General features: G+C 49.0%; 1 protein-coding gene across 1 annotated transcript in view; it reads right to left on the reverse strand.

Annotated features, from left to right (window-relative positions):
• The window catches only part of LOC147710016 (class I histocompatibility antigen, Gogo-C*0203 alpha chain-like), a 267,300-nt gene that overhangs the window by 79,065 nt on the left and 170,877 nt on the right, over window positions 1–17,358 (reverse strand). Inside the window, exon 5 of the mRNA XM_086919307.1 lies at window positions 6,761–6,874. Coding sequence (XP_086775433.1) covers window positions 6,761–6,874 — 114 coding nt within the window. The remainder of the gene's footprint in view (window positions 1–6,760; window positions 6,875–17,358) is intronic.

The following is a 17,358-nucleotide window of genomic DNA, read 5'->3' on the forward strand; positions in this document are numbered from 1 at the left end:
ACGGCCACTGATATACCACAGCCCATTGTATACTCAGTGCTTGGTAGCCTCTCTCAAGCCACTGATATACCACAGCTCATGTATACTCAGTGCTTTGAGACTCCCTGGGGGCACTGATATACCACATACCACAGCCCATTGTATACTCAGTGCTCGGTAGCCTCTCTCAAGCCTCTGATATACCACCGTCCCATTGTATACTCAGTGCTTGGTAGCCTCTCTCAATCCACTGATATACCACAGCCCATTGTATACTCAGTGCTTGGTAGCCTCTCTCAAGCCACTGATATACCACAGCCCATTGTATACTCAGTGCTTGGGAGCCTCACTGATATACCACAGCCCATTGTATACTCAGTGCTTGGAGACTCTCTCAAGCCACTGATATACCACAGCCCATTGTATACTCAGTGTTTGGTAGCCTCACTGATATACCACAGCCCGTTGTATACTCAGTGCTTGGTGGCCTCACTGATATACCACAGCCCGTTGTATACTAGTGCTTGGTGGCCTCTCTCAAGCCTCAGATATACCACAGCCCATTGTATACTCATTGCTCGGAGACTCTCTAGGGCCACTGATATACCACAGCCCATTGTATACTCAGTGCTTGGTGGCCTCACTGATATACCACAGCCCGTTGTATACTCAGTGCTTGGTGGCCTCTCTCAAGCCACTGATATACCACAGCCCATTGTATACTCAGTGTTTGGTAGCCTCACTGATATACCACAGCCCATTGTATACTCAGTGCTTGGTGGCCTTTCTCAAGCCTCAGATATACCACAGCCCATTGTATACTCATTGCTCGGAGACTCTCTAGGGCCACTGATATACTACAGCCCATTGTATACTCAGTGCTTGGTGGCCTCACTGATATACCACAGCCCATTGTATACTAAGTGTTTGGTAGCCTCACTGATATACCACAGCCCATTGTATACTCAGTGCTTGGTAGCCTCTCTCAAGCCACTGATATACCACAGCTCATTGTATACTCAGTGCTTGGGAGCCTCACTGATACACCACAGCCCATTGTATACTCAGTGCCTGGGAGCCTCACTGATATACCACAGCCCATTGTATACTCAGTGCTTGGAGACTCTCTACGGCCACTGATATACCACAGCCCGTTGTATACTCAGTGCTTTGAGACTCCCTGGGGGGTACTGATATACCACAGCCATTGTATACTCAGTGCTCGGTAGCCTCTCTCAAGCCTCTGATATACCACCGCCCATTGTATACTCAGTGCTTGGTAGCCTCTCTCAAGCCACTGATATACCACAGCCCATTGTATACTCAGTGCCTGGTAGCCTCACTCATATACCACAGCCCATTGTATACTCAGTGCTTGGAGACTCTCTCAAGCCACTGATATACCACAGCCCATTGTACACTCAGTGCTTGGTAGCCTCTCTCAAGCCACTGATATACCACAGCTCGTTGTATACTCAGTGCTTTGAGACTCCCTGGGGGGCACTGATATACCACAGCCCATTGTACACTCAGTGCTTGGTAGCCTCTCTCAAGCCACTGATATACCACAGCTCGTTGTTTACTCAGTGCTTTGAGACTCCCTGGGGGGCACTGATATACCACAGCCCATTGTATACTCAGTGCTTGGTAGCCTCTCTCAAGCCACTGATATAGGACAGCCCATTGTATACTCAGTGCTTGGTAGCCTCTCTCAAGCCACTGATATACCACAGCCCATTGTATATTCAGTGCTTGGAGACTCTCTACGGCCACTGATATACCACAGCCCATTGTACACTCAGTGCTTGGAAGCCTCTCTCAAGCCACTGATATACCACAGCCCATTGTATACTCAGTGCTTGGAGACTCTCTACGGCCACTGATATACCACAGCCCATTGTATACTCAGTGCTTGGTAGCCTCTCTCAAGCCACTGATATACCACAGCCCATTGTATACTCAGTGCTTGGTCGCCTCACTGATATACCACAGCCCATTGTATACTCAGTGCTTGGAGACTCTCTCAAGCCACTGATATACCACGGCCCATTGTATACTCAGTGCTTGGTAGCCTCTCTCAAGCCACTGATATACCACAGATCGTTGTATACTCAGTGCTTGGTGGCCTCACTGATATACCACAGCCCGTTGTATACTCAGTGCTTGGTGGCCTCTCTCAAGCCTCAGATATACCACAGCCCATTGTATACTCATTGCTTGGTGGCCTCTCTCAAGCCTCAGATATACCACAGCCCATTGTATACTCATTGCTCGGAGACTCTCTAGGGCCACTGATATACCACAGCCCATTGTATACTCAGTGCTTGGTGGCCTCACTGATATACCACAGCCCGTTGTATACTCAGTGCTTGGTGGCCTCTCTCAAGCCTCAGATATACCACAGCCCATTGTATACTCATTGCTCGGAGACTCTCTAGGGCCACTGATATACCACAGCCCATTGTATACTCAGTGCTTGGTCGCCTCACTGATATACCACAGCCTGTTGTATACTCAGTGCTTGGTGGCCTCACTGATATACCACAGCCCGTTGTATACTCAGTGCTTGGTGGCCTCTCTCAAGCCTCAGATATACCACAGCCCGTTGTATACTCATTGCTCGGAGACTCTCTAGGGCCACTGATATACCACAGCCCATTGTATACTCAGTGCTTGGTAGCCTCTCTCAAGCCACTGATATACCACAGCTCATTGTATACTCAGTGCTTGGGAGCCTCACTGATACACCACAGCCCATTGTATACTCAGTGCTTGGTAGCCTCACTGATATACCACAGCCCATTGTATACTCAGTGCCTGGGAGCCTCACTGATATACCACAGCCCATTGTATACTCAGTGCTTGGTAGCCTCACTGATATACCACAGCCCATTGTATACTCAGTGCTTGGTAGCCTCACTGATATACCACAGCCCATTGTAGACTCAGTGCTTGGTGGCCTCACTGATATACCACAGCCCATTGTATACTCAGTGCCTGGGAGCCTCACTGATATACCACAGCCCATTGTATACTCAGTGCTTGGAGACTCTCTACGGCCACTGATATACCACAGCCCATTGTATACTCAGTGCTTGGGGACTCTCTGGGGGGGCACTGAAATACCACAGCCATTGTATACTCAGTGCATGGTGGCCTCTCTCAAGCCTCAGATATACCACAGCCCACTGTATTCTCAGTGCTTGGTAGCCTCACTGATATACCACAGCCCATTGTATACTCAGTGCTTGGTAGCCTCTCTCAAGATACTGATATACCACACTCCACTGTATTCTCACTGCTTGGTAGCCTCACTGATATACCACAACCCATTGTATACTCAGTGCTTGGTGGCCTCTCTCAAGATACTGATATACCACACTCCACTGTATTCTCAGTGCTTGGTAGCCTCTCTCAAGCCACTGATATACCACAGCTCGTTGTATACTCAGTGCTTGGTAGCCTCACTGATATACCACAGCCCATTGTATACTCATTGCTCGGAGACTCTCTAGGGCCACTGATATACCACAGCCCATTGTATACTCAGTGCTTGGTGGCCTCACTGATATACCACAGCCTGTTGTATACTCAGTGCTTGGTGGCCTCACTGATATACCACAGCCCGTTGTATACTCAGTGCTTGGTGGCCTCTCTCAAGCCTCAGATATACCACAGCCCATTGTATACTCATTGCTCGGAGACTCTCTAGGGCCACTGATATACCACAGCCCATTGTATACTCAGTGCTTGGTAGCCTCTCTCAAGCCACTGATATACCACAGCTCATTGTATACTCAGTGCTTGGGAGCCTCACTGATGCACCACAGCCCATTGTATACTCAGTGCTTGGTAGCCTCACTGATATACCACAGCCCATTGTATACTCAGTGCCTGGGAGCCTCACTGATATACCACAGCCCATTGTATACTCAGTGCTTGGTAGCCTCACTGTTATACCACAGCCCATTGTATACTCAGTGCTTGGTAGCCTAACTGATATACCACAGCCCATTGTATACTCAGTGCTTGGTGGCCTCACTGATATACCACAGCCTGTTGTATACTCAGTGCTTGGTGGCCTCTCTCAAGCCACTGATATACCAGAGCCCATTGTATACTCAGTGCTTGGGAGCCTCACTGATATATCACAGCCCCTTGTATACTCAGTGCTTGGTAGCCTCACTGATATACCACAGCCCATTGTATACTCAGTGCCTGGGAGCCTCACTGATATACCACAGCCCATTGTATACTCAGTGCTTGGAGACTCTCTACGGCCACTGATATACCACAGCCCGTTGTATACTCAGTGCTTGGGGACTCTCTGGGGGGGCACTGAAATACCACAGCCATTGTATACTCAGTGCTTGGTGGCCTCTCTCAAGCCTCAGATATACCACAGCCCACTGTATTCTCAGTGCTTGGGAGCCTCACTGATATACCACAGCCCATTGTATACTCAGTGCTTGGTAGCCTCTCTCAAGATACTAATATACCACAGCCCACTGTATTCTCAGTGCTTGGTAGCCTCACTGATATACCACAGCCCATTGTATACTCAGTGCTTGGTAGCCTCTCTCAAGCCACTGATATACCACAGCCCATTGTATACTCAGTGCTTGGGAGCCTCACTGATATACCACAACCCATTGTATACTCAGTGCTTGGTGGCCTCTCTCAAGCCACTGATATACCACAGCTCGTTGTATACTCAGTTCTTTGAGACTCCCTGGGGAGGCACTGATATACCACAGCCAATTGTATACTCAGTGATTGGTAGCTTCACTGTTATACCACAGCCCAGTGTAGACTCAGTGATTGGTAGCTTCACTGTTATACCACAGCCCAGTGTACACTCAGTGCTTGGTAGCCTCTCTCAAGCCACTGATATACCACAGCCCATTGTATACTCAGTGTTTGGTAGCCTCACTGATACACCACAGCCCATTGTATACTCAGTGCCTGGGAGCCTCACTGATATACCACAGCCCATTGTATACTCAGTGCCTGGGAGCCTCACTGATATACCACAGCCCATTGTATACTCAGTGCTTGGAGACTCTCTACGGCCACTGATATACCACAGCCCGTTGTATACTCAGTGCTTGGGGACTCTCTGGGGGGCACTGAAATACCACAGCCATTGTATACTCAGTGCTTGGTGTCCTCTCTCAAGCCTCAGATATACCACAGCACACTGCATTCTCAGTGCTTGGTAGCCTCACTGATATACCACAGCCCATTGTATACTCAGTGCTTGGTAGCCTCTCTCAAGATACTGATATACCACAGCCAATTGTATACTCAGTGCTTGGAGACTCTCTCAAGCCACTGATATACCACAGCCCACTGTATTCTCAGTGCTTGGTAGCCTCACTGATATACCACAGCCCTTTGTATACTCAGTGCTTGGGAGCCTCACTGATATACCACAGCCCATTGTATACTCAGTGCTTGGTAGCCTCATTGATATACCACAGCCCACTGTATTCTCAGTGCTTGGTAGCCTCACTGATATACCACAGCCCATTGTATACTCAGTGCCTGGGAGCCTCACTCATATACCACAGCCCATTGTATACTCAGTGCTTGGTAGCCTCACTGATATACCACAGCCCATTGTATACTCAGTGCTTGGTAGCCTCACTCATATACCACAGCCCATTGTATACTCAGTGCTTGGTAGCCTCACTCATATACCACAGCCCATTGTATACTCAGTGCTTGGTAGCCTCATTGATATACCACAGCCCACTGTATTCTCAGTGCTTGGTAGCCTCACTGATATACCACAGCCCATTGTATACTCAGTGCTTGGGAGCCTCACTCATATACCACAGCCCATTGTATACTCAGTGCTTGGGAGCCTCACTGATATACCACAGCACACTGTATTCTCAGTGCTTGGTAGCCACACTGATATACCACAGCCCGTTGTATACTCAGTGCTTGGTGGCCTCTCTCAAGATACTGATATACCACAGCCAATTGTATACTCAGTGCTTGGTAGCCTCTCTCAAGATACTGATATACCACAGCCCATTGTATACTCAGTGCTTGGTAGCCTCACTGATATACCACAGCCCTTTGTATACTCAGTGCTTGGAGACTCTCTCATGCCACTGATATACCACAGCCCATTGTATACTCAGTGCTTGGTAGCCTCACTGATATACCACAACCCATTGTATACTCCGTGCTTGGGAGCCTCACTCATATACCACAGCCCATTGTATACTCAGTGCTTGGAGACTCTCTCAAGCCTCAGATATACCACAGCCCACTGTATTCTCAGTGCTTTCTATCCTCTCTCAGGGACTGTTATGACACCACAGCACTCAATACACCTTTCTGAAGACAACGCGTTCACAGCACAATCCAGTGTCCTGGAGCTCCTCATATCTTACTGGAAGCTGGTTCAGGAAGACACAGGGTGTCTCCGCTAAGCAGCCATTCAGAGCAGTAGAAACTTTGAGCCCAATTTTCATTTGTGGAAGATTAGTTAATCACCAATTAGGGGAACTTTACAATTTGTTCATACTTTGGGTGCGGGGGATGGTTCGGAGACTGAGTAGAGAAGAGGTGCCAACATTGAGCTGCATCAGCAGTGAATCGACAAGGAAATATCTGCTCCACCCACCTCAATGTAAAACAGAAAGGTCCCCAAACACAGATGTGTCCCCACCCTTGCTGCAAATGGCAGATGGTATTCCACCCTCACACATGAATCAGTAAGTGATGGTACTCCTACTAACAATATAAAAGAGAATCAACTTACCTTGCATGTTTCTCCTCGAGTAGACAACCCAGACGACAGCAGCGAGCAGTCCAAGAACTACGAGGGCTCCAATGACGCCTCCGATAATGACCCCCATTGGAGGAGATTTCTCTTCTGTGGGACAGAGACGGACAGGAGCAGAGTTACAGGCCAGAAATCACTTCAAAGATGAGATTTAAGATGCAGTACCACTAAGAACTGCCAGGTATGGATATCTTTGTGGGTAAAGAGTCAGAGCAATTACCTGCACTCGGAACAGAGGTCTGATTCTACTACAGCCCAAGGTACACTCGGTGCCTGTAACCCTCTGCACTCACTCCTATCTCTCCACCGTCCACGGTGAACTCGCTGCTTTGTAGCCTCCAGGGACAGTACTATCACACCACAGTCCACGGTATACTTACTGCTTTGTAGCCTTCCAGGGACACTACTATCACACCACAGTCCACTGTATACTCACTGCTTGGTGGCCTGCCAGGGACACTACTATCACACTGCAGTCCACGGTATACTCACTGCTTGGTGGCCTTCCAGGGACACTACTATCACACCACAGTCCACGGTATACTCACTGCTTTGTAGCCTCCCAGGGACACTACTATCGCCCCGCAGTCCACTGTATACTCACTGCTTGGTGGCCTGCCAGGGACACTACTATCACACTGCAGTCCACGGTATACTCACTGCTTGGTGGCCTTCCAGGGACACTACTATCACACCACAGTCCACGGTATACTCACTGCTTTGTAGCCTCTCAGGGACACTACTATCGCCCCGCAGTCCACTGTATACTCACTGCTTGGTGGCCTGCCAGGGACACTACTATCACACTGCAGTCCATGGTATACTCACTACTTGGTGGCCTTCCAGGGACACTACTATCACACCACAGTCCACGGTATACTCACTGCTTTGTAGCCTCTCAGGGACACTACTATCACACCACAGTCCACGGTATACTCACTGCTTTGTATCCTTCCAGGGACACTACTATCACACCACAGTCCACGGTATACTCACTGCTTTGTAGCCTCTCAGGGACACTACTATCACACCACAGTCCACGGTATACTAACTGCTTTGTAGCCTCCCAGGGACACTACTATCACACCGCAGTCCACGGTATACTCACTGCTTTGTAGCCTCCCAGGGACACTACTATCACACTGCAGTCCACGGTATACTCACTGCTTTGTAACCCTCCAGGGACACTACTATCACACCACAGTCCACGGTATGATCACTGATTTATAGCCTTCCAGGGACACTACTATCACACCGCAGTCCAGGGTATAATCACTGATTTATAGCCTTCCAGGGACACTACTATCACACCGCAGTCCAGGGTATAATCACTGATTTATAGCCTCCCAGGGACACTACTATCACACCGCAGTCCACGGTATACTCACTGCTTTGTAGCCTCCCAGGGACACTACTATCACACTGCAGTCCACGGTATACTCACTGCTTTGTAACCCTCCAGGGACACTACTATCACACCGCAGTCCACGGTATGATCACTGATTTATAGCCTTCCAGGGACACTACTATCACACCGCAGTCCAGGGTATAATCACTGATTTATAGCCTTCCAGGGACACTACTATCACACCACAGTCCACGGTATAGTTACTGATTTTTAGCCTTCCAGGAACACTACTATCACACGGCAGTCCACGGTATAATCACTGATTTATAGCCTTCCAGGGACACTACTATCACACCGCAGTCCACGGTATACTCACTGCTCTGTAGCCTTCCAGGGACACTACTATCACACCGCAGTCCACGGTATACTCACTGCTTTGTAGCCCTCCAGGGACAATACTATCACACCCCAGTCCACGGTATACTCACTGCTTTGTAGCCCTCCAGGGACAGTACTATCACACCGCAGTCCAAGGTATACTCACTGCTTTGTAGCCCTCCAGGGACACTACTATCACACTGCAGTCCACGGTATACTCACTGCTTTGTTGCCTTCCAGGCACACTACTATCACACCACAGTCCACGGTATAATCACTGATTTATAGCCTTCCAGGGACACTACTATCACGGCGCAGTCCACGGTATACTCACTGCTCTGTAGCCTTCCAGGGACACTACTATCACACCACAGTCCACGGTATAGTTACTGCTTTTTAGCCTTCCAGGAACACTACTATCACACGGCAGTCCACGATAAACTTACTGCTTTGTAGCCTTCCAGGGACACTACTATAACACCACACTCCACGGTATACTCACTGCTTTGTTGCCTTCCAGGGACAGTACTATCACACCACAATCCACGGTATGATCACTGCATTGTAGCCTTCCAGGGAACACTACTATCACACATCAGTCCACGGTATACTCACTGCTTTGTAACCACCCAGGGACACTACTATCACACCACAGTCCATGGTATACTCACTGCTTTGTAGCCTCCCAGGAACATTACTATCACACCACAGTCCACAGTACAATCAATGCTTTGTAGCCTTCCAGGAGACACTACTATCACACGCAGTCCACGGTATACTCACTGCTCTGTAGCCTTCTAGGGACACTACTATCACACCACAATCCATGGTATACTCACTGCTTTATAGCCTCCCAGGAGACACTACTATCACACCACAATCCACGGTACAATCACTGATTTGTAGCCTTCCAGGGAACACTGCTATCACACCGCAGTCCACGGTATACTCACTGCTCTGTAGCTTTCTAGGGACACTACTATCACACCACAATCCACAGTACAATCAATGCTTTGTAGCCTTCTAGGGACACTACTATCACACCACAATACACGGTATAATCACTGATTTAGAGCCTTCCAGGGACACTACTATCACACCGCAGTCCATAGTATACTCACTGCTTTGTAACCACCCAAGAACACTACTATCACACCACAGTCCATGGTACACTCACTGCTTTGTAGCCTTCCAGGGACACTACTATCACACGCAGTCCACGTTATACTCACTGCTTTGTAGCCTCCCAGGGACACTACTATCACACTGCAGTCCATGGTACACCCACTGCTTTGTTGCCTTCCAGGGACACTACTATTACACCACAGTCCACGGTGTACTCACTGCTTTGTAGCCTTCCAGGGACACTACTATCACACCACAGTCCACGGTATACTCACTGCTTTGTGGCCTTCCAGGGACACTACTATCACACGCAGTCCACGGTATACTCACTGCTTTGTAGCCGCCAGGGACACTTCTATCACACCGCAGTCCACGGTATACTCGCTGCTTTGTAGCCTCCAGGGACACTACTATCACACCGCAGTCCACAGTATACTCACTGCTGTGTAGCTTTCCAGGGACACTACTATCACACCGCAGTCCACGGTATACTCACTGCTTTGTAGCCTCCCACGGACACTACTAACAAACCACAGTCCATGGTATACTCTCTGCTTTGTAGCCTCTCAGGGACACTACTATCACACCGCAGTCCACGGTATACTCACTGCTTTGTAGCCTCCCACGGACACTACTAACAAACCGCAGTCCATGGTATACTCACTGCTTTGTAGCCTCCCACGGACACTACTATCACACCGCAGTCCACGGTATACTCACTGCTTTGTAGCCTCCAGGGACACTACTATCACAATGCAGTCCACGGTATACTCACTGCTTTGTAGCCTCCAGGGACACTACTATCACACCGCAGTCCACGGTATACTCACTGCTTTGTAGCCTCCAGGGACACTACTATCACACCGCAGTCCACGGTATACTCACTGCTTTGTAGCCTCCCACGGACACTACTATCACACCGCAGTCCACGGTATACTCACTGCTTTGTAGCCTCCAGGGACACTACTATCACACCGCAGTCCACGGTATACTTACTGCTTTGTAGCCTCCCACGGACATTACTAACAAACCACAGTCCATGGTATACTCTCTGCTTTGTAGCCTCTCAGGGACACTACTATCACACCGCAGTCCACGGTATACTCACTGCTTTGTAGCCTCCCACGGACACTACTAACAAACCACAGTCCATGGTATACTCACTGCTTTGTAGCCTCCCACGGACACTACTATCACACCGCAGTCCACGGTATACTCACTGCTTTGTAGCCTCCAGGGACACTACTATCACACCGCAGTCCACGGTATACTCACTGCTTTGTAGCCTCCAGGGACACTACTATCACACCGCAGTCCACGGTATACTCACTGCTTTGTAGCCTCCAGGGACACTACTATCACACCACAGTCCACGGTATACTCAATGCTTTGTAGCCTCCAGGGACACTACTATCACACCGCAGTCCACGTTATACTCACTGCTTTGTAGCCTCCCACGGACACTACTATCACACCGCAGTCCACGGTATACTCACTGCTTTGTAGCCTCCAGGGACACTACTATCACACCGCAGTCCACGGTATACTCACTGCTTTGTAGCCTTCCAGGGAAACTACTATCACACCACAGTCCACGGTATACTCACTGATTTGTAGCCGTTCAGGTGACACTACTATTACACCACAATTCACGGTATAATCACTGATTTGTAGCCTTCCAGAGACACTACTATCAAAAGCAGTCCAGGGTATACTCGCTGCTTTGTAGCCTCCAGGGACACTACTATCACACCGCAGTCCACCGTATACTCACTGCTTTGTAGCCTTCCAGGGACACTAATTTCACGCAACAGTCCATGGTACACTCACTGCTTTGTGGCCTTCCAGGGACACTACTATCACACCGCAGTCCACGGTATACTCACTGCTTTGTAGCCTTCCAGGGGACACTACTATCACACCGTAGTCCACGGTATACTCACTGCTTTGTAGCCTCTCAGGGACACTACTATCACACCGCAGTCCACGGTATACTCACTGCTTTGTAGCCTCTCAGGGACACTACTATCACACCACAGTCCACGGTATACTCACTGCTCTGTAGCTTTCCAGGGACACTACTATCACACCGCAGTCCACGGTATACTCACTGCTTTGTAGCCTTCCAGGGGACACTACTATCACACCGCAGTCCACGGTATACTCACTGCTTTGTAGCCTTCCAGGGACACTACTATCACACCACAGTCCACGGTATACTCACTGCTTTGTAGCCTCTCAGGGACACTACTATCACACCGCAGTCCACGGTATACTCACTGCTTTGTAGCCTCTCAGGGACACTACTATCACACCACAGTCCACGGTATACTCACTGCTCTGTAGCTTTCCAGGGACACTACTATCACACCGCAGTCCACGATATACTCTCTGCTCTGTAGCCTTCCAGGAACACTACTATCACACCGCAGTCCGCGGTATACTCACTGCTTTGTAGCCTCTCAGGGACACTACTATCACACCGCAGTCCACGGTATACTCACTGCTTTGTAGCCTCCCAGGGACACTACTATCACACGCAGTCCATGTTATACTCACTGCTTTGTAGCCTCCCAGGGACACTACTAACCAAGCACAGTCTATGGTATACTCACTGCTTTGTAGCCTCTCAGTGACACTACTATCACACCACAGTCCACTGTATACTCTCTGCTCTGTAGCCTCCAGGGACACTACTATCACACGTAGTCCACGTTATACTCACTGCTTTGTAGCCTCCCAGGGACACTACTAACAAACCACAGTCCATGGTATACTCACTGCTTTGTAGCCTCTCAGGTACACTACTATCACACTGCAGTCCACGGTATACTCACTGCTTTGTAGCCTCTCAGGGACACTACTATCACACCGCAGTCCACGGTATACTCACTGCTTTGTAGCCTCCCAGGGACACTACTATCACACGCAGTCCACGTTATACTCACTGCTTTGTAGCCTCCCAGGGACACTACTAACAAACCACAGTCCATGGTATACTCTCTGCTTTGTAGCCTCTCAGGGACACTACTAACAAACCACAGTCCATGGTACACTCTCTGCTTTGTAGCCTCTCAGGGACACTACTATCACACCGCAGTCCACAGTATACTAACTGCTTTGTAGCCTCCCACGGACACTACTAACAAACCACAGTCCATGGTATACTCTCTGCTTTGTAGCCCCTCAGGGACACTACTATCACACCACAGTCCACGGTATACTCACTGCTTTGTAGCCTCTCAGGGACACTACTATCACACCGCAGTCCACGGTATACTCACTGCTTTGTAGCCACCCACGGACACTACTAACAAACCACAGTCCATGGTATAATCACTGCTTTGTAGCCTCTCAGGGACACTACTATCACACCGCAGTCCACGGTATACTCACTGCTTTGTAGCCTCCCAGGGACACTACTAACAAACCACAGTCCATGGTATACTCTCTGCTTTGTAGCCTCTCAGGGACACTACTATCACACCGCAGTCCACGGTATACTACTGCTTTGTAGCCTCCCACGGACACTACTAACAAACCACAGTCCATGGTATACTCTCTGCTTTGTAGCCTCTCAGTGACACTACTATCGCACCGCAGTCCACGGTATACTCACTGCTTTGTAGCCTCCCAGGGACACTACTAACAAACCACAGTCCATGGTATACTCACTGCTTTGTAGCCTCTCAGGGACACTACTATCACACCGCAGTCCACTGTATACTCACTGCTTTGTAGCCTCTCAGGGACACTACTATCACACCGCAGTCCACTGTATACTCACTGCTTTGTAGCCTCTCAGGGACACTACTATCACACTGCAGTCCACGGTATACTCACTGCTTTTTAGCCTCCCAGGGACACTACTATCACACGCAGTGCACGTTATACTCACTGCTTTGTAGCCTCCCAGGGACACTACTAACAAACCACAGTCCATGGTATACTCTCTGCTTTGTAGCCTCTCAGGGACACTACTATCACACCGCAGTCCACGGTATACTCACTGCTTTGTAGCCTCCCAGGGACACTACTAAGAAACCACAGTCCATGGTATACTCTCTGCTTTGTAGCCTCTCAGGGACACTACTATCACACCGCAGTCCACGGTATACTCACTGCATTGTAGCCTTCCAGGGAACACTACTATCAAACGCAGTGCACGTTATACTCACTGCTTTGTAGCCTCCCAGGGACACTACTAACAAACCACAGTCCATGGTATACTCACTGCTTTGTAGCATCCCACGGACACTACTAACAAACCACAGTCCATGGTATACTCTCTGCTTTGTAGGTTCTCAGGGACACTACTATCACACCGCAGTCCACGGTATACTCACTGCTTTGTAGCCTCCCACGGACACGACTAACAAACCACAGTCCATGGTATACTCACTGCTTTGTAGCCTTTCAGGGACAGTACTATCACACCACAATCCACGGTATGATCACTGCATTGTAGCCTTCCAGGGAACACTACTATCACACATCAGTCCACGGTATACTCACTGCTTTGTAACCACCCAGGGACACTACTATCACACCACAGTCCATGGTATACTCACTGCTTTGTAGCCTCCCAGGAACATTACTATCACACCACAGTCCACAGTACAATCAATGCTTTGTAGCCTTCCAGGAGACACTACTATCACACGCAGTCCATGGTATACTCACTGCCCTGTAGCCTTCTAGGGACACTACTATCACACCACAATCCATGGTATACTCACTGCTTTATAGCCTCCCAGGAGACACTACTATCACACCTCAGTCCACGGTATACTCATTGTTTTGAAGCCTTCCAGGAGACACTACTATCACACCACAATCCACGGTACAATCACTGATTTGTAGCCTTCCAGGGAACACTGCTATCACACCGCAGTCCACGGTATACTCACTGCTCTGTAGCTTTCTAGGGACACTACTATCACACCACAATCCACAGTACAATCAATGCTTTGTAGCCTTCTAGGGACACTACTATCACACCACAATACACGGTATAATCACTGATTTATAGCCTTCCAGGGACACTACTATCACACCGCAGTCCATAGTATACTCACTGCTTTGTAACCACCCAAGAACACTACTATCACACCACAGTCCATGGTACACTCACTGCTTTGTAGCCTTCCAGGGACAATACTATCACACGCAGTCCACGTTATACTCACTGCTTTGTAGCCTCCCAGGGACACTACTATCACACCGCAGTCCATGGTACACCCACTGCTTTGTTGCCTTCCAGGGACACTACTATTACACCACAGCCCACGGTATACTCACTGCTTTGAAGCCTTCCAGGGACACTACTATCACACCACAGTCCACGGTATACTCACTGCTTTGTGGCCTTCCAGGGACACTACTATCACACGCAGTCCACGGTATACTCACTGCTTTGTAGCCTCCAGGGACACTTCTATCACACCGCAGTCCACTGTGTACTCGCTGCTTTGTAGCCTCCAGGGACACTACTATCACACCACAGTCCACAGTATACTCACTGCTGTGTAGCTTTCCAGGGACACTACTATCACACCGCAGTCCACGGTATACTCACTGCTTTGTAGCCTCCCACGGACACTACTAACAAACCACAGTCCATGGTATACTCTCTGCTTTGTAGCCTCTCAGGGACACTACTATCACACCGCAGTCCACGGTATACTCACTGCTTTGTAGCCTCCCACGGACACTACTAACAAACCACAGTCCATGGTATACTCACTGCTTTGTAGCCTCTCAGGGACACTACTATCACACCGCAGTCCACGGTATACTCACTGCTTTGTAGCCTCCCACGGACACTACTAACAAACCACAGTCCATGGTATACTCTCTGCTTTGTAGCCTCTCAGGGACACTACTATCACACCGCAGTCCACGGTATACTCACTGCTTTGTAGCCTCCCACGGACACTACTAACAAACCACAGTCCATGGTATACTCACTGCTTTGTAGCCTCTCAGGAACACTACTATCACACCGCAGTCCACGGTATACTCACTGCTTTGTAGCCTCCCAGGGACACTACTAACAAACCACAGTCCATGGTATACTCTCTTCTTTGTAGCCTCTCAGGGACACTACTATCACACCGCAGTCCACGGTATACTCACTGCTTTGTAGCCTCTAAGGGACACTACTATTAGACCACAGTCCACGGTATACTCACTGCTCTGTAGCTTTCGAGGGACACTACTATCACACCGCAGTCCACGGTATACTCACTGCTTTGTAGCCTCCCACGGACACTACTAACAAACCACAGTCCATGGTATACTCTCTGATTTGTAGCCTCTCAGGGACACTACTATCACACTGCAGTCCACGGTATACTCACTGCTTTGTAGCCTCTCAGGGACACTACTATCACACGCAGTCCACGGTATACTCACTGCTTTGTAGCCTTCCACGGACACTACTAACAAATCACAGTCCACGGTATACTCTCTGCTTTGTAGCCTCTAAGGGACACTACTATCACACGCAGTCCACTGTATACTCACTGCTTTGTAGCCTCCCACGGACACTACTAACAAACTTCAGTCCATGGTATACTCACTGCTTTGTAGCCTCCCAGGGACACTACTATCACACGCAGTCCACGGTATACTCACTGCTTTGTAGCCTCCCACGGACACTACTAACAAACCACAGTCCACGGTATATTCACTGCTTTGTAGCCTCTCAGGGACACTACTAACAAACAACAGTCCACGGTATACTCACTGCTTTGTAGCCTCCCACGGACACTACTAACAAACCACAGTCCATGGTATACTCTCTGCTTTGTAGCCTCTCAAGGACACTACTATCACACGCAGTCCACGGTATACTCACTGCTTTGTAGCCTCCCACGGACACTACTAACAAACCACAGTCCATGGTATACTCACTGCTTCGTAGCCTCTCAGGGACACTACTATCACACGCAGTCCACGGTATACTCACTGCTTTGTAGCCACCCACGGACACTACTAACAAACCCCAGTCCACGGTATACTCACTGCTTTGTAGCCTCTCAGGGACACTACTAACAAACCACAGTCCAAGGTATACTCACTGCTTTGTAGCCTCTCAGGGACACTACTAACAAACCACAGTCCACGGTATACTCACTGCTTTGTAGCCTCTCAGGGACACTACTAACAAACCACAGTCCATGGTATACTCACTGCTTGGTAGCCTCTCAGGGACACTACTAACAAACCACAGTCCATGGTATACTCTCTGCTTTGTAGCCTCTCAGGGACACTACTATCACACGCAGTCCACGGTATACTCACTGCTTTGTAGCCTCCCACGGACACTACTAACAAACCACAGTCCATGGTATACTCACTGCTTTGTAGCCTCTCAGGGACACTACTATCACACGCAGTCCAAGGTATACTCACTGCTTTGCAGCCTCCCACGGACACTACTAACAAACCACAGTCCACGGTATACTCACTGCTTTGTAGCCTCTCAGGGACACTACTAACAAACCACAGTCCACTGTATACTCACTGCTTTATAGCCTTCCAGGGGCACTACTATTATTATTATTATTATTATATTATTATTATTATTGTTATTATTATTATAAAACATTCATAGAGCGCACTGTAACCCTACGGGCATCCTGGCACTAAGAGAACAATCTAGCACGGGAGATGTCGGCTGCATGGTAAAAAGAAGGCCTATTATCCAGTAAATCTA

Source organism: Lissotriton vulgaris, chromosome 5 (genome assembly GCF_964263255.1).
Source record: "Lissotriton vulgaris chromosome 5, aLisVul1.2, whole genome shotgun sequence".
NCBI classification, from domain to species: Eukaryota; Metazoa; Chordata; class Amphibia; order Caudata; family Salamandridae; genus Lissotriton; species Lissotriton vulgaris.